This window comes from Larimichthys crocea, chromosome XXII (genome assembly GCF_000972845.2).
Source record: "Larimichthys crocea isolate SSNF chromosome XXII, L_crocea_2.0, whole genome shotgun sequence".
NCBI lineage: Eukaryota > Metazoa > Chordata > Actinopteri > Sciaenidae > Larimichthys > Larimichthys crocea.
The window spans coordinates 3,785,948-3,810,863 of record NC_040032.1 but is presented as its reverse complement, the minus strand read 5'-3'; the positions used below and the strand labels follow the sequence as shown (position 1 = coordinate 3,810,863).

The 24,916-nt window shown below is 39.1% G+C and overlaps 1 protein-coding gene across 2 annotated transcripts in view; it reads left to right on the top strand.

Moving 5' to 3' along the window:
- Positions 1-18,087, top strand: part of gabra6b (gamma-aminobutyric acid type A receptor subunit alpha6b) — a 29,414-nt gene extending 11,327 nt beyond the window's left edge. Inside the window, exons 9-11 of one of the 2 annotated variants that reach the window (XR_003461492.1) lie at positions 7,161-7,417; positions 14,503-14,567; positions 15,133-18,087. Coding sequence is in view for 1 of the 2 variants with exons in the window: in XM_019264587.2 (XP_019120132.1) it covers positions 7,161-7,417; positions 14,503-14,515 (270 nt within the window). In the remaining variant the exon portion in view is untranslated. The other variant, XM_019264587.2, reaches the window with a different exon arrangement.
- Positions 18,088-24,916: the final 6,829 nt, after the last annotated feature.

Sequence of the window (24,916 nt, the reverse complement as noted above, 5' to 3'; positions counted from 1 at the left end):
TGACAGGCTTACATTTCAATTACAAGCTTTATTGGCATGACATGTAAAGACATTTTGCCAAAGCACACAAAGCAAATAGTGGATAAATAAAAATAAAGCAATGTCAATTATAATGATAAAAGGATATGAACCGGAAACATTTAAGTAAATCATTACATATCTCGTGCAGAGGTGTGCCGCATTCAGTCTGACTATACAAATATACTTACAGTATGTCATAAGCTCCATACGTTTGTTGTGTATTATACATATTTTTGTTGTTAAAGGCAAACGTATGTTGACATGTTTTTCTTTGTGGCAGCAGGTAACAAACTAACAAACGAAGCTGCTGGGGCCTGCAACATGAAGCTTCAGTATAAAGTTTTATTTGTTTTGTTTTTTTGTTTTTTTTGTGACTGGTAATAGGTCAGGTTTGCTCTCTCCTTGCTGTACTGGACTCTTCCGTAAGGTGTTTTCAAATGTTTTGATTAAATGAGACTGATCTGTGTCTGTAAGGCCAACTGATTATACAGGTCAGCGTGGTGATTGTCATACCCAGCTGTGTCAGTGGTTCCACATCCACATAAATTGTGCTTGCTTCTGCTGCATTTTTATTCTTTTTATGTCACTTGTGTACTTTTTTTCCCCCCACTCTCCAACTTGCACTCAAGTTCTTTCTACAAAATCTCTTTTTTCCCTCCTGTTCAGCCATCTCCTTCCTTTCTTCCCCCTCAAGCACACGTACACAAAAAGCACCAACACCTAGCATTATCCCTCTTTTTTTCAGCTTTTTCCTCCAACACCCTGCTGTGCTCTTCATGTGAGCCCTCTATTCTCTCTTGCCACACACTCTCGCTCTCTCTTGACCATCTCTTTTGCCTCTCTCCCTCTCATTTTGCTTGGACGTTCTGTCCACATATAGATGCTGAAACACTACAATCACCACTTTATCCAAGCTTGTCCTCACTGTCCCACACAAGGACACGCACATCCGCACATAATCTGTAGCACACGCACCACACACACAGGCACATATAGATGCATGCACGTAATCTGCAGCTAATGATGCCCCTGCCCAACCAACAACCCACCCCCCACCCCCCACATAAATACAGTTCACTCTATACAATGTCTTATCCACCCATCTATCTACAGTATATCTATCATCTATCACCCAGTCCTCTATTCTGCCCTGTAACTGTGATAACCACAGAGAGTGACATGAGGAGACAAGCAGTGGCTCTGTGGACGATGTTGCTGCAGATTATGTAAGAGCCATAGATTAAGGGAATATCCAACAAATCACTGCAGGCTTACATGAAGGAGGGCAACCACCACAATGAAGTGGTGTGGGGGTTGAGCAAGCTGGCTCAGTCCATTTTTGTGGAGCAAGATGGAGAGATGGATGTGAGGGGCCGGTGTGGTTTGTTTTTGTGTTGCGCATGAAAGAGAGTTACAGTGAGAGAAAGAGAGAGTGGGAGGGATGCATCATGGAAAATGACTGCTTTCAACAAATATGTAGGAGGGAAGACTCTTCATTACACAGAGGACAGGAAAAAAAACAACAATGGTGTATCATTGGGAATAGAAATAGCCATCCAGCAGTCACGATGTAAAACACTACAACCTGTCAGGTAAAGCCAGAACAGCAATGGGAACCTCACAACAACATAAGGTAAATGGTTCGAATATGAAAATATTGTATACGAATATACAACTGTAAACACAAAAAAAAGAAGGTGAGTTCTTATCAGCGTGTGTACAGTATAAGGTGCTGCATGCATTGTCGGTGGTGCTTTTGAGTAGGTGGTGCAGGAAATTAACAGAAAATAAAATAGTCGTGGGTGGGAAAAAAAAAAAAAAACAGCGAGAAAGAAGATAGAACCTTTATTTATAGTCTTAGCCACAGGTGCCGGCAATCACGGGATTGGTGTTCAGTGCTTGGGTGAAGAAACATCTTGATTAAATCGGGACAGTTTTAATCTTGAATCCGACATTTGTGCTATAGCTATCTATATACCTGTTGTTCTGATGATTAGACTGAATGAGTGTTATTGGTTTTTCAAGCTCAGAAACATCTCTTAACAACAAAATATGCCATTCACTGGAAAGATATGTTGTGTTCCTGTTACATTTTATGTATCCCTGAGGCCTATCAACTGTCCAACAGATCAGTGGAATAGTGCGGAACTAAGATACATAACATAGACCTCCTTTTATAATAGACATTTACAATCATGAAGATAAAAAGATATAAATTTGTTGTTTCTTGTTGGGATTTGAATTTGCAACCTGGTATCACACCAAAGCATTAGACCTGCTGGTTGTGTCAGTATCATATTTTGTCTTGCCTAGCAATAGTAAATATGCAACTTTGACAATTTGTCGCACATGCAAACTTTGTGTCCTGTGTTTGGCTCCTCCATCCACACTGACCTCCCACTCTGTCACCCTTTATACAACACTCATCCTCAAGGCCAGACTTTATCACCACTGCTTTTACTAGACCGTCATACAGTACATACATGTACATTTCACATCTAGGCAAGGCAAAATGTGACAATGACACGGCATCCTCGAGTAGATTGGCATGTATATTACATGCTTTTGTGTGAGACTGAGGTGACATTTTACTGTCAGTGGTGTATTGCATCAATATCGTGAGCTCATACATGTCCTCATCTGTGTACATATGAAATGTGCTTCATAACACGACTGATCCACAGGAAATCTTCATTTTCATACAGAATGTTTGATTTATGTGTATGCCAAGATTATAAGTGATACACTACAAACTGCATTCATAATTTTGTCAGTAGTGTCACTCATGGCCTCATTACTCATACATTACTGTGTGATTTAGTCACATAGCACTCCCTGTGATAACATTAGCATTATGGTTTAGTTCAAAACATGACCCAAATACAGACAAGTAGTCAGGTAGCACAAAATAACAAGAGGCAGCTGAGGAGTCCAGGTAATTACCATCAGCAATAGTCCAAAAATACAAAACCAAGATAGGAGGACAAAGATGGTAAGAACAAACAGACAATGCAGGACTGGGAAACAGATGCAGAAAACCTAGAAATGACCCTTAAAACATAAAACATAAAATACTGAAACAGAAAAAGAAGTATTGTGGGTGATTCATTACCGGTTAACCAGCAGCAGGTTGTATCTGTAAAGGTGTCTTCATAAACTCACAGAATACAACACCCACAGTAAATCTTGTGAACATTTAAATGTCTAGCATGGCTTGAGATTTGCTCAGCAAAGAAAAGGAGTACACCAATGAAATGTTGATGACTTAAACATTGTAGTTTCACCTAGAGACACCATGTTATCGTTTTGGATAGAGAGAATGCATTTAGAAAATGCTTTGACTTCTCCGCCGAAGGTTTATGTCAAGGAGCACTAGGTGACCGAATCATTTGCTGAGGTCGCAGATGGGGCTGTGTTGTTATTAGTGTTTCACATTCCTTTACACTTCCCTCTGGAGCAAGGCACATTGAAAACTTCTACCAAGTTGCTATAATATTAATATATATTTTGAGTTGGAGTACAAACCTGTACAAACAAGAGGTAGGTCAGCATGATCTATCAGATTGTTTTCTTGCATTGTAGTACTTTTCCACAGTATGATGCAGAATGCAGTTAGATGAAATCCCATATCTCCAGTTTTGATGATTTTAACTTTTTACTATGTGCATATTCTCCTTATATCTGTGGTCAGCATTTAGAATCTTATTGACCAATTAAAAGATGTTTTGTTACATGACGTATGATAGATAGAAAGAGGATAAATAACTTTTGAGTTTTGAGCCAAGAATACACCACAAGCTCTGTGACCTCTCTGAACTGAGTCAGACTGATATACCACGTCAGTGTCAGATCACCATTAACCTGGATTATGCTGATTTCAAATTAAAATAGTAAAATGCGTAGCTCTGATTAAGCCAGTAAGTTATGTGGAAATGTGTAGCACAGCCTTACTATTAATAGTTAACCAACTGAGTTAAACTGATAAATGTGTTAAGATTTTTTTTTTTCATTACTGTGTTTTAGGTTTATTTTGTAAGCAAGTTTCTGAGAAAAACATTTTTTCATCCTCTTAAAAAAAGATTTTTGGACGTGTGGTTTCATCGCACCAAAACGATACAGAAGATGTTGTAAAGGTGTGAAATTTGCAGCTGTGATTTCACTTGTCTGCTTGATTCTATCTTTCACTGGTTGCGTTTGTATTCTCGCAGCACTTCTGATGAAATGTAGACATTGACACCGGGACACAATCTGATAATTTAATCTGTGTATTTTACATTTAACCCCAACCCGTAACCATTTTTTTTCACTAACTTCCTTAACCTAAACAATGAAAAGTAGAGCTGATAGCTCATATCTGTTATGTGTATGACAGTTAGCATCCTGCCTCAGGTGCATTAACATAAAAAGTACATTTATATACACATATCTATCCCTATTCCCTAAGTGTATACAACCCACTTAACACCCACATAGATGAACCTTCATGCACTTACAGTTAGGGAAGCCATATTTTACACACACTCCTACACATACACTATGAAACACATGTAGCTCCCACCCACCCTCACACATGAATACCAACACCCAAACAAGAGCCATATATCCATCAGTCAATGCCCATCTGAGTCAAAGCGGACCTCTTGAAATCTAGAGCAGTGGATACAGAGAAGATGAGCTCATCCCTCTGGGATTTGACTAGGAAGAAACCAAGCAAGCCTGTTGTCATTATCAAAGACAGCTTGTGTGTTGGATCAGCTGCACACACATGCATTACACTGCACACACACTCAGGTCAAAATGTACCTATATTACCTCAAAATAAAGTATCATATTGATAATTGACTTTTGAAACCGTAGCCAGGTGACTGTTGGAGTTGCAGACACTAACTAGTTCAAACAAAATAGGCTTTCAGACCAATTTTCAGTTTGCGCATAAATCTTCAATCTCAAATTAACCTTGACCTTACAAATGAGCAGTGATTCAACAGGAGGAAGCATACTTAACTCACAGATAGGGGCACACAATGTAACTGAGCAATGAGTAATCTTTATGTCAGGATGACCAGCTGTTAGATCACCTGGACCCACTCCCTCTCACATCCCTTCCCTTCCCCACTGTCATGTTGCTGTAGCGTTTTACAAATCCCGATCTGTTGTATTATTATTATTTATTTTTTTTATACCTTCTTCTGCCCCATACACCTTTTATAGCACCATGTTACAGTTTTTTACTCTTGTCTCTGTCAGGAGTGAAATGCTGACAAGGCTGTTACAATATAGATTACACTCTGTTAAATAAATGTCTCGCACTAATGAAGCCTGAAGAGAATTGAACATTTGAAATTCTTTGATCATAGTGCAGCATCCCTCTTTTTCTTCCTTCTTTCTCTCTAACTCTTTGTCACACTTCGTATTTGGCAACTATCAGCACTACCTCAGTGAGGGATGGTCTTGAGTTTTAGGGATATCATGGATTCGTGTTTTATGGTTTAGCAAAAAGGTATTCTGTGTTTGTTTAAGAGCAAAGGAAAGGAGTGTGTTACTGTAATATAGCCAAGATCAAGCCAGAATCATTACATCCACAAGAGGTCTTTACAGTCTGTAAAACACCTTGTATCCCCAGACCTTTAGTTCAGATATGGAAAAGTCCACTGCTGTATATGGATCTTTTCTTCTGTTACACGTTTCCATGGTTATGCTCCTGACGTCACACCTTCATACAGAATTGGAATGACAGGATTCAATTCAGTCAAGTCCACAGTGTGGAATATCAATATGTACACTAATGTTGTTTGAGATGAGTATCAGGACAACATCATACTACTACAGTATGATTTAATACGTTGAGAAACATTCTATACAGTCTGATGTTGAACATTTACTGTTGGGTCAAGTTTAGTGGAATTAATTACCTTAGGGACTCAATCTAGTCTTATTTGGAGATTGGCCACCATGCGTTTTTGGAAGAGTTCCCCTTAGCCAGCAGATTGTAACATTTTAATAGTTTCTCAACCTGCAGAGGAGGATGTAATCCTGTAGCCTCACAAATCCAGCCTAAATCTCACAGGTTCAGGTCTTGCTCCGAGACGGTGGTCCGGAAAAACTGAATTAGCCTGACAGATGGAAGCTGGACTGGTCAGTGAACTATCAGGAGTTTATTTCCTAAAACTTGGGAACAACTATTAAACTACTGCACTGTAGTGAACATTATTGTCATTCTGGGAAAGTAATAAAAATAACAAATAGTCATGTTGTTCAGTATCAAATAGGTTTAAGAATAGGAATACTTTTTGACTTTGACTAGATAAAAAAAAAAAAAGGTTTATAATAATGCCCCTATAATAATTCAGTAGAACCCTGTTAGGTATATTGAGATCAATATAAATATTGATGATCCATTAAGAAGTAACTTCTCCAGAGGCTACTTCAGATTGATACAATAACTTTGTTGGTTTTAAAAAGAAAAGGACGGCTCTCTCTTTCCGTCTCTCTCTGATTCTACCTACAGGCAACGAGCCATTCCATGACCCATTTCCCAGATGTACTCTCTCTTTCCATCTACGTGTACTGTAGCTGATTTACAATTATTGTAGCAGGGAGCATGTGCTGAGATCACACTGGTTTACTGAAAGTCGTTGAGGCATAGCGATAACCATGTATCAATACACTGTGAGCCTCTTTTATGTTTTGTTTGCTTCCCACAACTGCATCAATCTTCATGGAACGAGCTGATTGAAATCACATGAAATCAAAAACAAAACATCATTGATTTCCTTTTTTTTCCTTTGTTCAGCTTAATTACTGTGGTTATTGTTATTCCAGACTTTTTTTTTTTGTCCAGACATACACATGCACCTCCACATGTATTGATCAAGTCATAGCTATGCAAAAATGGCAGTAACATCAGGATGGATTTCTCTGTTTTATCATCATACTGTTGGAATTATAACGTTGTCCTTATATACAGCCAGTTTCTACTAGAGCATTATCATTCTTAGCACATAAGATATGATGTTTTATCACTCCAGGTATAACACCACAGGTTTAATAATTAATATCCTCGTGTTACATCATATACTATTCTCTTTATGTGAATTCCCCCTTACAGATTCTATATATTTTCTCTTTGCCTCTCCAAGGTGGATGCCAGTAGTGTGCTGAAGAAGAGGATGAACTCTGCCCAGCTGTTTGACCGCCCTGCAAAAACATTTCCCAACCCACCCGTCAACGCGCAAGCCTTCCTGCAGCAGGGTTCAGCTGTACCAGCCAACAATGTTCTGACAGGAACCAGCATCATCGACAAATACTCTCGCATCCTCTTCCCTCTGTCGTTTGGCGCCTTCAACCTGGTCTACTGGATCGTCTATCTCACCAAGGACACGATGGAGATGTCCAGGTAAACAGATGGCACGGTTGTTACAAAAAAATCCTCCTCACTGGTTTAACACATTTTGTTCTTGTTTTTATAGTAATTAGGTTGCATGGCCTATTTTCCCATTTTAAATGTTGACAGAAAGAGATTTTAATAGGTTGCTTGAATGAGTAATACTAAATAATAAGAGAAAGTTTCCAAAATTTGCAGACCAAGTTTTCTTTGTCAGCTCCCAAAGCTCCTCAGAGTTGTTGGAGTTGGTTATTTGTTCTTTATAATTTAATATAACAAAAATGAAATGTTCAAAGAGACATGCAGTAGTTAATTGGCATATAGTGTATATGATACATCACATACTATACAATTTATATTTAAAGCCATATTTTAAATTACAGCTCATGGTTCAGTACTCAAAGCTACCCCAATAAAACAAGGTAGATAGGTTGTACGGTGAAGATGTTATTGCCTTTCTTTATCAGCTCTTCTTCTGTATGTTTGTGTGAGTATGTGTGTGTGGGTGTGTGGGCAGTATGGATGCAGTATGTATCTAATGTGTGTTTGCTATCCTGAGAGACCATATATTATTCAGCAACCACACAAAGCTCTTACACTATGAGATCTAATTATTTACCATATGGCTTTTCTAAATGTGTCAGCACAGTGGCCACAGGCTTGATACAGGAGTTGAGTTATAATTGCAATACAAGACCACCAGGCAACACTGCCAGGCTCCGTTTGTCATTCAGTGTTTTGCGATGTGTCTAGCACGCCACAGTGCCAACGGGCTGCAGCACTCATAGCCTGTAGGTGTGTGCTTTCCGTACACAGTCAATTATAGCCTGAGTGAAGGCAAGAAAACACAAACTAACTTCTAGTGTGTATCTCTAACATTTACCAGACAGATTACACTAGTATACATGTGATAGCTGTCTGTCAGGTTTTACTCAGGCGCAGTGGTGCTTTGAGCTGAATGTAGACGTGTTCGGTATGGATTTTCAAAGAGAACTGACTACACTGAATTACTTTTGGCACTTGCCCAATCAGTAGCTTTTAGCAGTGGAGCTCCCCTCACTAGTGATTGAGAGTGCTGTTGTCACGTCAGCCACGATTCACAGTTGGTTACTTCCTCGTTAAAAGCTTATTAAGAGAGACTAAAAGCCACAGAAAAAATTACAATCTGAGAGCTTAGTTATAAATAATTGGCTGTGGTGCTTTTAACTATATGTACTGTACAGTGCTGTTATGAGCTGGTTTTGTACTGAACTTAACGTGACCATTTGGACTAGCAACAGACAGAATGCACTACAGTCAGAATCAGTACTGAAGGGGCATGTGTGGAGTGATGTGTCACTTACTATTGTATATAGTGAATTGCCTTTGAACATTGCTATACAGTGTTTGAGCAGTGATGCTTTTATTCTCAGATGTATGTTCGCTTCAGGAAAAAAATGAACAAAGCCCATATTTATGAACTTTGAGCTGAATTGAACATAGTGACTCAAAATCAGTTATTTGTGATTTCCACCTCTAGCTGTCAGCCTGTACAACATAAAAACATTGTGGCAAGTCATTTTTACTCTGATATTTGCTAATCCGAGACCGAAATGTAAATCAAATTACTAGCAATTCTCAAATATTTGGTGAGATCATTCAGTCTGAACCCAAACGGTTGACCGACTGACAGACAGTGCCACCCTTAGAGCCATGCTGCTAGCTTGGAAAAGCATAGATTCGCAAGCATCTCAGTTTTTAGATAGCAAATATCACTCTCATCATTTGACAAAACACTACCAGCAGATTTTATCAGCTGTATCTCATTAAGGCTCACATTATGCACGTCACAACAGTTTGTGACTCAGAACCTCTGACTGTGTATAAAGATTATGGCGGTTCTTGCGAAAGTGAATCCAAAATATTGTTACGTCTCCTGGTGGCTGGCTGCAGTATAGGTCATAAATCACTTCCCCTTCATGTTAGTGGACAGGTATGGACCAAACTAAAAAACTAAAAGTACGTATAATTTTTTAGGCAGTTTCTCTGTCTTTCTAGTGCAGCTACATGACAAACTGATATGTGCTTTATGGCGCGTAGCTGTTATTGATAGTAGATATGAACAACAGAAGTCTGGCGTTGTTACTGCCAAAGCAATATGTCTTTCAACAGATAAAATCATGCTGTTTATATGGCATAAAAAGATGTTGAAAATATGTTGCAGTCATACATCACCTTTATGGATGCTGTTTTGCCACTTGCTGCGAGTTATGCTGGTTGAAGGAGAAAGCTCTGTTTATGACACATGTATGTATGTTTCTGTGTTTAATTTGTCCCAGGCATATGCTCTAAACAGACGCACATGCCTGGTTGTACATTTATGTGCACACTATAATTGCACTTTGTGACTCCCGGGCTTTTCAACTGTGTGGGTTCAGCTCCTTTCATTCCCTGCCTTGCTCTTACTCTAAAAAGGCAAAAGCCCTGCAGCCTGAGCTGAGTCAAGTCAGATGACATGACAGTGTTGGCAGGCATTGGGATAGCTCTGTGTGACTAACCCTCTTAGTGACACTCTCTTAACTGTTCCTTTTTAATTGATAGGGACTGTAAGCGAGAAAGCAGACCCTGACAGACTTGTAGGAAAGTAGCAGACTGGTGGCCTTAAGGGCCTATGTATGAATGGGAAATGACATGCAATATACTTTGCATGTGTGTTTCTGTACAGGTTTATGTGAATATGTGCAAAACACTGGAATGTAAGGAAGGGAAAAGAAGGTAATACACACAACACATAGCGCCTCAGGGATGACTGAAAGTCCCACTAGCGCTAGACCCTGTAGCTGGCTTGCCGGTGCAAAGAACCAGTACAACCACAGGTTGTCACTGTGATTTATTGTGGTTACATACTGCACCAAACATGTTTGCTGCAGATGGTGTGGTGGAATTTACAGTTGAGTTAATTTTAACTCAAATGGCTGCGTACCAACAAGCTTAAGATGAAGACAACTCTCCTTGTTGGCATGACGATTTATGAATTAAATTGGATTTTATTTGTGACTAAAGAAGTCCCCCTGTAGTGAACTTCAGACTGCTGACGAAATAAATAAATAAAGGAATTTCAACGTTTAAGAGAACGCACAGAAAATGGTTAGTGTTCTTCCAGGCACGTATAAAGTGAAAGAAATAAAAAGGCTCCAGTATTAGTACATTTAAACACATAACTTACAGAGGATATCATATATTGTAGCTTCTATCTGATCAATGCAACTACTGCCTGATCTCCATGGATAAGAGAGCAGTGATCGTGTGGGTGAAGGATTTACACGAGACTGTGATAATGAGCAGAAATAGCTTCACGTGCATTACTAAAGCCCCCCTTGACTGATTTACATACAGCCTGGTAAAACAAAGCTGTACTGCAATCGTATATAGCTAGTTAATATTACAGTAACTCACATGTGATTATGCCACACTGTGAGTCTGAACTGAGCTCTGGCAATAATGAAAACAGCTGAATAATAACCCGAGCTTCACCCTTCCACAATCAACACTTCACATTTCATTGCTATTTTGTTATGCAGCACCACCCACACTAGTGACCTCTTGAATTTGAGCTAGAGCCACCTTAATCCAAATATCACCAACAAATGAAAGCAGGCAGTCCTTTACACTCCAGAGAAATAACTATACAGCTCCAGTGGCCCTAACTGAATGCAGATAGTGGCGGATGCAACCGACCCCTTTCTCTCTTTGTAGATTAGCTTTTTTTTATAGAAGATTCTCCTGCAAAGATGAGCTGGACCAGAAGAAAACTCTGTTTGTATGAGTGTGTGTGCAGGTGGATTTGTGTGTGTGTGTGTGTGTGTGTGTGTGTGTGTGTGTGTCTTCTTCTGCGAGGATACAAGCATACAAGTGTATAAATGTGCGATGGCAGCAGTGCCTGCCGACTGGAGGCTATTTTAATGAATAGCACCATTCAGGACGAGACATGAAGGAAACAAATTTGCTGAAAACACTTCCTTCCATGAAGGGCCCCAGCTGTTTGGATGACTGGTTGCTGGCTGGCATGCTGACTGGTGTATGTGTGTCAGGATGGGTACAGCAGGTGATAAGCCTTGCTCCTCTTTATTGCCCATCAGAGCGCCAGGCTTGAAAAACAACTTCCCCATTGTTGCTCATAAATCAAAACCACTAAATGCTGTTTCCAACTCAATTCCTATTTTCGACTGCAGGGCCGTAGCCATAACTTTGGTGTAATGATCATTCAATTACAGGCCACTCAGACAGGGAGTGAAGAAGACCGATATAAACTGCGATCCCCATCTATCATATTTTTCACTGCGGCCTCGCGGGAATTGCCACATCCGCCTTTGTCACCTAGTTTGTGTGCATGCATGAACGCCTTTCCTCACACATCTACCTGTGTTCACATGGTTGTCTGTGTGCACACAGGCGTATGAATATAACAAAACTGTATAGATAAAATGTTATCACACAAGAAAACTGTTCTTTGTCCCTGACTTTGTCTTAACGTATACACCCTTTCTCTTCCTTCTACTATCCCTCACACTCAATTGCTTCTTCTATTTCTCACTTTATCTCAGTGTCACTCTCCCAGACACACTATCTCCCTCTCTCTGCTACCCTCTTCCCTGTCTCTATAGTCCCCCTTCCCCCATCTCTTTCTCTTCAGTAGTGAACTGCCCCACACTCTGCTTGCTCTTTGATAAGACAGGACAGCCCATCAAGCTAAGCAGAGTGGTATCCCTCTACCCCGTCCACTCAGCATATATCATCTAGCCATATCGGAGCAAAGATGGCTCGTCTGTTGGACTGTCTATCGGTCTCCTTTGCTGACTGTATAGATGCATATTGGCCATCTGTTTAGAGAAAAATATAGTTAGGTATTACCAGTACAGTTAAGTATAATACAGAAGCAGGGCAGCGTCATCTGAAGGCAAATGGTCCAAACACCTAAAGGGCAACAAGTTCAGTTTCTGCAAGAGCCAATATGAGTGTGTCATATCATGTGTGTCAGATGCTTGACCTGTTAGTGTGCCACTACTCACTCATTTTAAGTCACATTGGATACAACTGCAAATGAGGCTTTTCCTTAAAAAAAAAAGGAAGCACAGAAACAGTAGGGTATTATACAATGGTCACAGAAATTCAATGAAGGAATTTATATCAACAGTTCTTCTGTTTCATACTGTCACATCAACTAGGTCTCACAGGTGAAACGGGTTTAGTAAGAAATCTAGTAAGTAGTCATACTTAAGGATGTTACGTCACTGCGTTTTTCATCTCCAGCTAATCTGGATGTGTGTATGAATCTGTTAACGTGTGTTATTTTCTCACAAGTGTCAGGACACTTTGTATTGTATTATTATAATTTATATGTGGCAGAAACAAACTAAAAATAGCTCTGGTTAGCTGATTTAACCCCCAATTGTATCAGCTCCATCAATGCATCAAAGCTGTTGGCTCGTGCATTATTAAAAAGTTATATGGCGTACATTTTTGTTTTTTTTGGACTGCAGTACTTTGTCGGTTTAGGACAAATGTCTTCCTTCAGGACAAGACATGCACATTTGTATTAAAGCTATGTGTAAAGACTGTGTAAAGGCAATTCTTAGATTTCTTTCAAAATAAATTTTGATAAATAGTTGGTGAAAACATGTGAAAAGGCTTTGAACGTCATATTATTGAAATGTGGAGTTAGAGGTTCAAACAGTTGTCTGTCCAGGATTTTTTGGGTGGTCTTAAAGGGTGGCTTGATGACACGCTGAGGCCACCCTGAGCATACCCCTGCACCCCTAGCAGAGAGAGAGAGAGATGAATTCATCTCGATCAGAGTGTTTCAAAGTTAGTCATGTCATTTTTGGAAGTAATCTGGGCTCTTCAAAATTACTGCTTGACTGCTCCCAGTAGTGGGCATGGTTTGAGCACATTCAGCGGACATGCTCCCACAGTCCTGGAGCTGAGAATCCTGCTCATGTTTACCTGATTTTAACACCTAATTCCTAATACTTTTTAAACATTCACATTTGGCTGGGTGATTAATAACACTTTCTAATTTGGTCTGACAAACTCAGAACACATATTCTTACTTTAGACGGACTTCAAAGCAACATTGCATAACTTTTTACCATAAAATAACATTTTGATCATCATTATTTCAACGCTACACTGACATGCAATTCGGTAAATGGTGTCTCTATCATTCCCACTTTGCACCGCTTATGCCTGTTTCTTTACTATGTAACTTTGTGATCCGGGTACAATCACCAACAAGAAGCACGTAATGCTTACGTCACACATCACCAACTACTTCACTGATTTTTTTTAATCTAACCTAATTTGGTAACACATATAACTAGATCAACTGAAATACAAAGAAATTATTCAGCATTTGTTAAATGCCTCATTTGAATGTAGTGCTTATACTGTATACAGTATTGGACAGGAACATTAAGTTTACGCTAAAATGAAATGTTGCACATAGACCCATGCACATAGACACAGTGCCTTTTCTACCTCAAAATATCTTCTCACGTATGTGCACACGAAAAGATATATTTTTTTTTTTTCCTTTTTCCGCCAGCAGCCATGTTAGTTCTCTGGCTGAAAATGGCTCTCAGAGCTGTCAAAAGTGTCTCCTCCTTTAACACATCAGGCGGAGGAGGTGGAGGTGTGAACTACCTGGCAGCGGTTCCCAGACGAGTTTCACAAGGTCTTTGTGAACAACTTTGGCAGCGAGGGACTGAATAAATTCAAATTTTAAATTCAGCCTGGAATAGATTCCAACCTTTACAGCAAGACCGAATCTGGAGCGTGTTGTTACATCATACCAATGTTCATTTGTGACTGTGTGCAGGCAGATGTGGACGGAAGTGGAATGGAGTAGGTGTGTGTGTGTGGGTGTCTATATACATATCTCTGTATGTTTGAATATGATTTTTTTTTTTAAATACCCATATTTCAAAGAGAAAACCATTATTTACTCTAGGCAGCATACCAGGATGACCCTATATCCCTCCTTAACACACACACACAGTGTACACAGCTGCCATTTTTTCACTAATTGTATCTTTATTTCTCTGCTTCCTCTCTTACAGGGATACCGTCTAAGCCAAGAGTTCGTCTCCAGGAAATCACACACACACACACACACACACACACAGATATATACAATAAATAGATGACAGACGTTTGCCAAGCACTCTTTTATGCCGCCTCAGTGCATTGTATTTCTTTTTAAGTACTCCCTTGGAAAGTGAGTGTGTTGAGAGCAGATGAACCAGCTTCTATTGCCAACTTGACCCAGGAGCTCACAGCCCGTGGGCCCCTGATTCTGGAACTAATTCAAACAGGTATTATCTCTCTCTGTCTCTTTTATTTCTTTATTTATCTTCCCCAATATTGCAAAGAGGTACACTTTTGGGACACCCTTTTTTATTGTCTGCCCTGTATACCCTGCTCAAGTGGATGCAAGACGTAACAGCTAAGCTAGCTAGGCTGCAGAGCCGAAGGCAGAGCCACTAACTGTATGTATCTAATTCTGTATGCATGCAGTTCCACACATGAGAGCGATGTTGCATGTGTGAAATGAGACATTCCCTAACCTGATACTCTAGAACACACTTGAGGGAATGTGTACTCGTTGTCCTGACTCCGGATCCAGTGTGACTGACTGATTCGCAGGAACTCTTTCACTTGCAGCCCCCCCCCCCCCCCACACACACACCCACACACACACACACACACTCATTTGCAACAACATTTTTTGGTTCATTGGCTTAATTTCCCTCCGCTGATGGAGTATGGAGGATGTGAAGCAAAATCTTCAAAAGGGTTTTAATGGTTTTTATTGGCCTGGTTGTATATTTGCTGTCACGTGCACATGCATGTGTGAATTTAGAAGAAATACAGACACTAAAAGATGCACACATGCCACTAACTTAAACTTTGTGTTGTCCATGATTTTCAGGGACGTGATTATACTGTATGCCCTAGATTTCCTAGAGACTGCAAAACATCAGTGCATGATTTAATGACTGCCATAAAATAACTTGATATAGCCCATGATGATCCATCTGGTAAGATTTCAAGGAAAAATCACAGAAACTGAGGACACTACACAAGTGTCTGGAAAACCAAGTTTGCTACATACTTTATGTTATCTTGAGAAATGTTAACTGAAAAGTTGATGACAGGCAACACACTTAGGTGTTCTATGAATGTAAACATAATAGTTGTGGCCGTCTTATATCAGATGTTCATTTAAAAAAAGGAAGAAAACATCCAGTCAACCCACTACTGTGCATATTCTTGCTAGCATTTCATACAATAAGGTCTTTATGTATCTTGAAGACAGCCCACATTTCCCCAGAAAAATATTTAGGTCTTTACACACTATCATTGTTATCATTTTCTTCTTTATTGTTTCTATTTGTTCCCGTCTTTTTAAATGAAGTTAAAGGATTCCTGCGCTAGTTGCCAATTATTTTTTGAGATGACAGCTCTGGCTTCTGGTTTTCATTTAAAAAAAGCAGCAAAAAATAGAAACGTAAACCTATCATCATCAATTATACGAAATGCCAAAACACATTCATTAATGATCCACTTGTGTGGATTTGCATATGATTATACACAGTTTCCAATTAAGTGGCGACGGTAATATGTTAAAGCCATGTGGTGTCTATATATAAGCTCATGTATGTTTGCTTCTTCATGACATCCATCATCCATAAGGATGTCCTCATTAAGGTGTCTCTTATTAACACAGGTACCTTTTAAAATGAGAAAACCTGCACACTGTGCCAAAAGATTATGCTAGTCTTGAAAACTGTACACTTCCTCTGGCTGTTTAGCTGTATTTGATTTTTCTCACGCAAAAAAAAAAATTGGCCCTTTTTGTTCTGATTAAGTCTTATATCTATAGAAGTTATTGAACAAAAAATAATTTATTTCCTGGTACTTAAATATTATGTTATAATTATTATTTACCTATTATTTTTTCATTTTTCATTTTTCATTACAGTTGGTAAGGAACCTCTTCATTTGTTGTAATTGTGTATTTCTTCTTAGCACTTTAATTTGTGAACAGACCAGCATGGTAGAGCTCAGTTCGACACTGACATAATAAAAAAAAAAAAAAATGCATGATTAAAACTTTACATCATAACATAGTTTATCAAGAATAAAAATATGCAATGCAATAAATGTAATGCAATATAAACTCTGGTTGGACTCCAAGGTTGGGATCCATTGCTCATAACCGTATTTGGAAGTTGCAAAGCTTTCAGGAACTTGCAAACAAGCAACTCTCTCGCCAGACAAGAACATCAATATTGGACAATTCTGCAAAACCTCAGAACACATCCAGTGCCAAGGATTTTAAATCGTTGCTTTTTACAATATTTGCACACCGCACGGCAGCAATGGTATGACTATGGTATGGTTAGAGTTAGGCTACTCAAACATAAAAGTTTAATTGCAGGTATGTGACAGGATGCAAACTCCAGTCTTTGTTATGAAAACCTGTGCAGGGTTTGGACTCATGAGTGTACTTAAAATTTTTGGTCAGTTAACACTGAAATGATGTCTAACTGTTGCCTAGTGTTGTCAATTATGAAGCGCAAAGGATTTGTTTATTTTAAGGCCTGCTGTTGCATGTTTCTTTCACTTGTACACCAGAGGACTAAAATAATAGAGGTGTGAGACTGTATGAACTGTCTTTGTATCCTCCCTCTCTCTACTTCATTCACCACCCTCCTCCTCTCTGTCTATGAGGTGGAGGCTGATGAGATGGGGCATCTCAGCCCTTATTGCCCTGTATTGTCAGGCTCTATTGTTGGGGAAAACCTGACTGCCAGTGAACTCAGACTGCTACAGAACTGCTGGCTCAACCCCAATGGAGCCTCAGAACACCAACGACCTCCCACCTCCAGCTGTGACTGAGTGTGTTTCTGCAGAATAAACTTCAAGTCAAATAATCAGACAGAAATAAGCTGCACTGAGAGAGTGTGTATGGATGTGTGTGCGTGTGTGTCTTTTTTTTTTTTTTTTTTTACATGACCGAGCTCATTTGCTTTTATCAGCGACCCAATTGATCTGCCCTCTGACCCCAGCCTAGCTGCTCAGCTCCATCACAGCACAGCAAGGACCGCACTCGCATGACCTCCGACCCTATATGTGCTTGTTAGGGTTGTTGAATGTAGACGGTTGTGAGCTCCATAGAATATAGAATTCTATTGCTATGGTGACTACGACCATAAACCGCCCTTTCGTGATTTCATTTCATTCCATAGGCATGGGCTTTATTGATTCTTTCATTTAGCCAGTGTTAATCCCTTTTTCTTTTTCATTTCTGCACTGTCATTTCCCCGAGAAAATGAAGGGACAATTTAGAAGACAATGAATGCTCTACATTGTTATTTTATGTGTATATTTTGTGAATATGATTAAGTATTTCTGTAGGTTGATATTTGTATTCCAACTGTATGACCCTGCTTGACGATCAGCTGCACTGTATTAACCATTTGTACTGGTTTGAATGACTTTTGTATTTTAGCAGTTTAGATCCTCCACATTTGTTCCTTGTACACATTACTCTCCATTAGTTTTTCCTGTCATGGGGGTGTCCTGTTTTTATTGCAACAGAAAACAGTAGTTAATAAATGAACCCCCTACTTTCCCCACAGGATTGTATATTACTATGTTCAATACTGTGATTTTTCTCTGTGCATGTATATATATATATATTTCATTTTGTATATATTTACCACTGTGCAGTGAGAGATACCGTCTTTTAAAGTAGCCTTTGAGGCTCTGCTCATTTTGAAAATGCAAACTCTGTTATAAGAATCTTTGTAGCCCTTCTTAGCAGGTCATTTTCTTATTGTTATTGCCATAATGTTCATTATGTAAGAAGCTCTTCTCATCCAAACAGAGATCTAAATTAGCATTAATTATTACAGCAAGTCCTCCTGCAGAAGATCACGATAGTTTTGTCTAAGCAGTTTCATGTGTTTCTTTTAACACAGAGTATGAAGCCAACAATTCTCATTTCACACATGAACGCCACTGTCCACTAAGTGCGATTCCTTTACAACTGCTACAAATGAGTATAGTAATGATAATGTGTTTTGGACAGGATTCACTCTCTGTTACAGTACTGTAAGCTTATGACAGCAGGTGTTGGTTGACATTCTGACACTTGCCACAGCAAACACACGCGTACAAATAATCATGTCTACGCAGCTATATATAAATATGCACACGCGTACATGCAGTGCACGACCTGGTATGGATGAAAAGCTGTCAAGGCAAAGAAACCTGCCACCTCACAAACAAGTTAATCAATATTTTTCTGTCTTTTTTTAACCTGAAACACCATAAAGTCACACATTTAGCTGTAAAAGAAAAATGAACCTTTAACCCTAGCAGTGTTTACTTTTCCTTCACCCCAGGGTGGTATAACCTCTGTTATAACCAGTCACACTATCCTCTCACTCTGCTTTCATTCCTCCACTCTAAAAGCAGCCCAGCAGGCAGAAATAACCAGAAGACTGAAAGAAAGGAAGTTTTATCATCTAACTTCCTGTTCCGTTTGGATTGCAAATGCATGTGTTTCCAGACCTGTTTTACTCTGGGTCACTGTAGCCAATCACAAAAGGGTAGAGTGCCACCTATTGGTGCACAACCTGAATCCTCTTTCCTCTCCATCACCACCTATTCACTCTCCCTCCTCCCACAGACACACTGGCACTCAACTCCTACACACTGACTCACCATATGTTTTTTTACACACGCACAGAGAAAATCACAGTTTGAGTGCACGCAGTAGCCGCACGCATCCAGAGAGTGACGTGTAGAAATATGTGTGTATATGTGTGGATGCACACAGATGCTCATGCATGCGCAAATATATACAGAATCACAGCACAGCAGATACTAATAGCAAAACTGATAGGAAACATTCACAACCCAACAATAATTAGCAAATGTGATGCAGGCACACTTACACTGAGTTATATGATTGTCTCAAAGGGGCTGGGACATTGGTTGGATGTCATTCATTATCTCTCTCCCTCTTAATTTCCTGTGATTGCTCTTAAGTGAAATATATAATAAGGGCCTCAAAATGCCCATGAAACATACATAAAAAGTATCAATAATTTTGCATTACTTTGTAGAATAAACGTGAACATTCTGTAAAACCTCTACTTACATGATTAATAATATAAAATAAGTGGTTCAAAGTTGACTCCTCAGGGGGAAATCATTTTTTAAATAGTTATTTTTTCATCATAAAATAAATAATACGAGAAGAAAGGTAGAAATCGAATGAAAAAAGCTGACAAACGCTTTAAACAGTGAGAAATTCTAGTGTACCTAAACAAGAAAGGCAAAACATGAATGTAATTCTCAATTTAAGGCAACACAGGGTGTCATTGTAAATTATATATCAGTTTTAGGTGAAGAATAAAGTGTGAATGAGGAGGAGGGAAACAGTCCAAGTGTTTTTGGCATGCAAAAGTGTTGCACAACAAGGCTTAGACTGAGAAACACATCAAAAGTTACAATAAAACTTCATGTTATGTGAGTGCCCTTGTCTCCTGTAGGCCCATGATGAGAGGTGGGTGTGAGTTATCACTTTAATTCATTCAGTGAAACCCACCGGTTTTCACTGTCCTGGTGAGGTTAACCCTTAAAAGGTACAGCAGGTTGATGTAGGCAGAGGAAAAGGAAGGCGGCTTATTCTGTTGACCTTTGACCCCCAGTAAAAACACACACAAATAAGCACACACACAGGCAAATACATGCTTCTCCCCACGCAGACACGCTGGCAACAGGGCGATGGAGGGCAGCTCGGCCAAAGTGTAGCCGTGTCTCAGTGCTCCGCCACTGTGAACGATTTCCACTGCGCTGTCAGCAGGCACCATATTAACCACATCAGAATCACTCACATGCCAGACTGTCACATGCAGTCTGATTCATCAACTTTCCACACTGTCAACCCAGGAGATAAGAAGATAGAGAGACAGAAGGATAAGGAGATGGGGTGTGCGGAGAGGAAACGGAAAGAGTACGTCGAGAGGAAAGATGCAAAGATGCTGAGGTGAGAGGATAATCAGGAATAAACTGGGGAGAGGACGGTGGAGAGAACCAGGAGTGAGACATAATATAGTAATAATAAGTAGAAAGAGAGGGGGGATAGGGCATCCAGATAAAGGATGAATAAATACAAGGGGCACACTAGCAGAACCCCAGCTCTCTCGTGCCTGACATGCCGAGCTGGTGCTCGAAGAGAAACGCGGCGGCACAATCCAGCCAATAACCCGGAACGCTGAGTGTCACACAGATGGGAAACATACTCAGACTCTCTCTTTCTATCTCTCCTCGTGTGACAGACCCACAGAAACACTAGCCATGGTGTTTTGTGTGGAGGTGCTGGCTGGGATCTCATTTCATTTCGTTCCATCACCTTTTCCTCTGAAGGATGTAATGTGGTGTCATGCACACAGATCTCCAATTCCATTTGCTGCTTTAGTGGCAGTATGGTACATGAAACAATGCTTAGGAGGTTTCATTCTATGTGGAGTATCTTGAATGGAACTATCACCGGGCTTATCACATTTCAGCTGTTGATATATGGAAAAATATGGGCCTGAAGTGTTTTGAAGAGTGTTCAGTGAAGCAGTAAAGCTTCTGTGGTCCTTATTCAGTCTATCTTTTATCACCCCATAAGGAAAATCCTCTGTGTTTAGTGATATTATGCGATGTGTCACTGTTTGAAATGTAAATGAGGTCTGAAGAAGCTCATTACAGCTCGAGTGACTTTCTAACTCGCAAAATAATTTTGCACAGGGAGAGATTGCACTTTAGGTTGAAGACAACACAAATGACGTGCCATTTCCTTTTCTACCTGTTCACTTCACAAGTATGATAATTCTACTGATCTTAGGGTAGTGCGAGAGGAAAACACTGCTTACCGAGCAGCAGGGGGGTGTCTATTAAATGTGATTACGCTGGTAGTTGTAAAGGAAGTAAAACTGAAATGACATGACGTAAATTATACCATGCTCTTGACGGTTTTGCTAAAATTCATATTATACCTAAAATTGATGTTAATAAAAATAAGTTTAACTTTTTAGTGTATATGTTTCATGCTAATATGATAGAAATACAAACTTTGTCTACTACAAATGTGCAAGGGGGGGTGCAGGTACGTATTCAGCATATGGACATGAACAATTACATTACAGTGTCTTAATTGTATCATAACGAAATCATTGTATATAGTCTAATAATTATTACTCAGTTACAAAAATGAGATTACACAGCATTTAATGATTAAACTGAAGCTTAACTTAAGTAAAAAGCCCATCTTGCATAAAGTTAACTTTTTTGCAAAGGGTGGACTGGTTTAGCATTAAAAATGAGAAAAAATGATCACATAGTTGTCATGAATTTAAAATATGACTTTGTCTTCGGGTTATTGCTCCATTATGAAGTAACTAATAAGCTTAACCTTGTCTGATTCTAAGCTATTAGTAGAGCAATTGCAAAACCCTGATCTGCATTTAGCCCCAGTAACCCTGCTGTGTAATTGACCTTAGTCTGCTACATCATGGTAGGTTATACGTACAGACCCAGTCTCATTTCATGAAAATATATTTGCTGGTTAATTTGATGAGGAACATCCTGTTCTGATTAGACCTGCACATGAGGGACGGTTAAAAATAACCACAGAATCAGTGACGAACGACCTCCTTCGATACACTCCAGCGCTCTTGGAATGGAAGCACGGCGCTGGGCGGATAAGGAGCAACGATGAACATTTTTATGTAAGATCAAAAACAGAGTCTCTGCGCAAATGTTCAATTTGTTCTCTTTGAACACAACACACATACCCTGTGGTCAGATTTAGTTTCAAATTTAAACTTCAAAATGATCAAAATCCTTTGAAATCTCAAATAAAAAAAGTTGAAACGAGATCATAAGGATACAATGCATCCTTATAATTTTGAATGCTTTTGCCAGACTTTTCTTCTCAATACTCAGAGAATCAAAAGGTGAATATATTGGCCTGGTACAAAAGAGGTTGAACACCAGGACTTAGTACCTCTTGTCGTCACAAAGGGTGTAATAATAAGCTACCTAAGCTGCCTGTGTGTATTCATTTCTCTCACTACAAGATTTATTTGTTTATTTATAGGGTACCCATTATCTACCATGGCGATCAGCTAATCTTCCTGGGGTCCACACTGAACATATATAAAAAAAAAAAAAATCTCCTTCTCACCCGGCAGGGTGGTATCCGTGTCATCCTCAAGCGCGGGTCCTCTACCAGAGGCCTGGGAGTTTGAGGGTTCTGCGCAGTATCTTCGATGTTCCTAGGACTGCACTGTTCTGGACTGAGGCTTTAGATGTGTATATAGAAGATATAGATATAGTAATATATATAGAGATGATATAGATATATATAGAATATATATATATATATACTATATATATATATATATATATATATATATATATATATATTAGGGCTGTCAATCGATTAAAAAATTAACTAATTATAATCGATTAATCGCGATTAATAGCATAAATATACAATACATTAAAGCATTTTCTGAGACTGAAGCTTAATGAATATTTAGTATGTAAATGATCAAATAATGTAGAATAAACACAGAGAAAGTTTTAAATTCATTATTTTATTGGCTAAGGTGCACATATCCACAGTGCAACAGAAAAGGCTAGAATGAGGAAATATACTGACGAGTGCCACACTCCTGTAGTGTAACTGGGTGTTTGCTTTGAGGTGATATGTTAAAGTCGTGTACTTCTGTGGATTTAAATTCGGCTTTGCAAACTGTGCAATGCTGTGTTTGCACACGAGCCGCGGGCAACTTTTTAAATAAATGTTCCCCCTAAAGTCACTTATCCACTTACGCCAGTAACTCTCCTTTAGAAGGATAGATCTAGACATATTACAGACTCCCTTTAGTTAGGATAGATAATAGACTATATACATAGACCTCCTTTAGTTAGGATAGATCATAGACATAATACATAACTCTCCTTTAGTTAGGATAGATCATAGACATATACATAGACTCTCCTTTAGTTAGGATAGATCTAGACATATATACATAGACTCTCCTTATTAGGATAGATCATAGACATATATACATAGACTCTCCTTTAGTTAGGATAGATCATAGACATATAATAGACTCTCCTTTAGTTAGGATAGATCATAGACTATATACATAGACGCCTCATTGAGCACGTTGGTCTGTTGCGATACGTAAACCTGTCCGCATAGGGGATGTGGCAGATCTGCCGTAAACAATACAAGCAGGGCCGGTTTTAGCTAGGGCAATGTGGCGACCGCTCAGTGCGCAGTCCCGTGAGGGCTTTAAGTTAATGCCTCTTATACACCCATTCACACACACACTAATAATCTGGGAACAAAGCTCTACTTTGCCATCCAAAATGGCGGCCGCCACCGGAAGTAAACAAAACCCGTTAATTGCGTAATTTTTTTTAACGCGTTAATCTTTCAATTAATCGACAAAATTAACGCGTTAATTTGACAGCACTAATATATAATCATAGTAAAAAAAAAAAAAAAAATATAGATAATAAAATTGTGGTGTGTGTGTGTGTGTGTGTGTGTGTGTGTGTGTGTGTGTGTGTGTGTGTGTGTGTGTAAACAGTGTGTAGAATGTAGTGTCATCTAGCGTTGTAGTTGCAGATTGCAACCCCCTCTTCTCACATTGTGGTTGTGAAAAAATAAGAAAAAGACCCATCTAGAGCTAGTATTTAGTTTATACATTCTGGGCTACTGTAGACTCAATGGAAGGCTCAATGTAAGATAACAAAAACATAGTGATTCTACACTGTCAGCTGATTAGACACTGATGAAAACATATTTAGGAATATAATATTCTATTTATGCCATAGAGAGATGTCCCTAATGTTACATACTGGACATCTAATATACGGGAAAAAATTATAGAAGATCTGACACTAGAAAGAACACTCATGATTGTTATTATGATTTCTAAAGTCATTAATAGACTTTTATCCTCACTAGATCAGGGATCATTCCACTACTGTAAAGTGTGTGATAGACTTATTCAAGCAGTGTGTGTAATGTCTGTCAAATCAGGTGTGAAGGAATCATTTGTGAAATTCCATCTTTTTATGAAAATGTGTACAACACTTGAAATATATGTTGTCATAAATGAATTTGGCTTTAGCAGCTTATACGTAGCTAAATGGAATTGTGTGCCAGAAACATGCACCACCACCTGGGCCCCATTTAGAACAGTATTGTAAGTATTGTTTTAATCATTTTTGGCAGTTCAAATAACCTACTGCCATTGAAGGCATGAAGATATGGAGCACTGTTCTGTAGCATTAAACTGTTCTCTATGAAGCCTCTACATAGCAACTCCTCCAAGCATATCATTAAAATTCCTCTTGATACCATAGCAACCAAGTATTCTT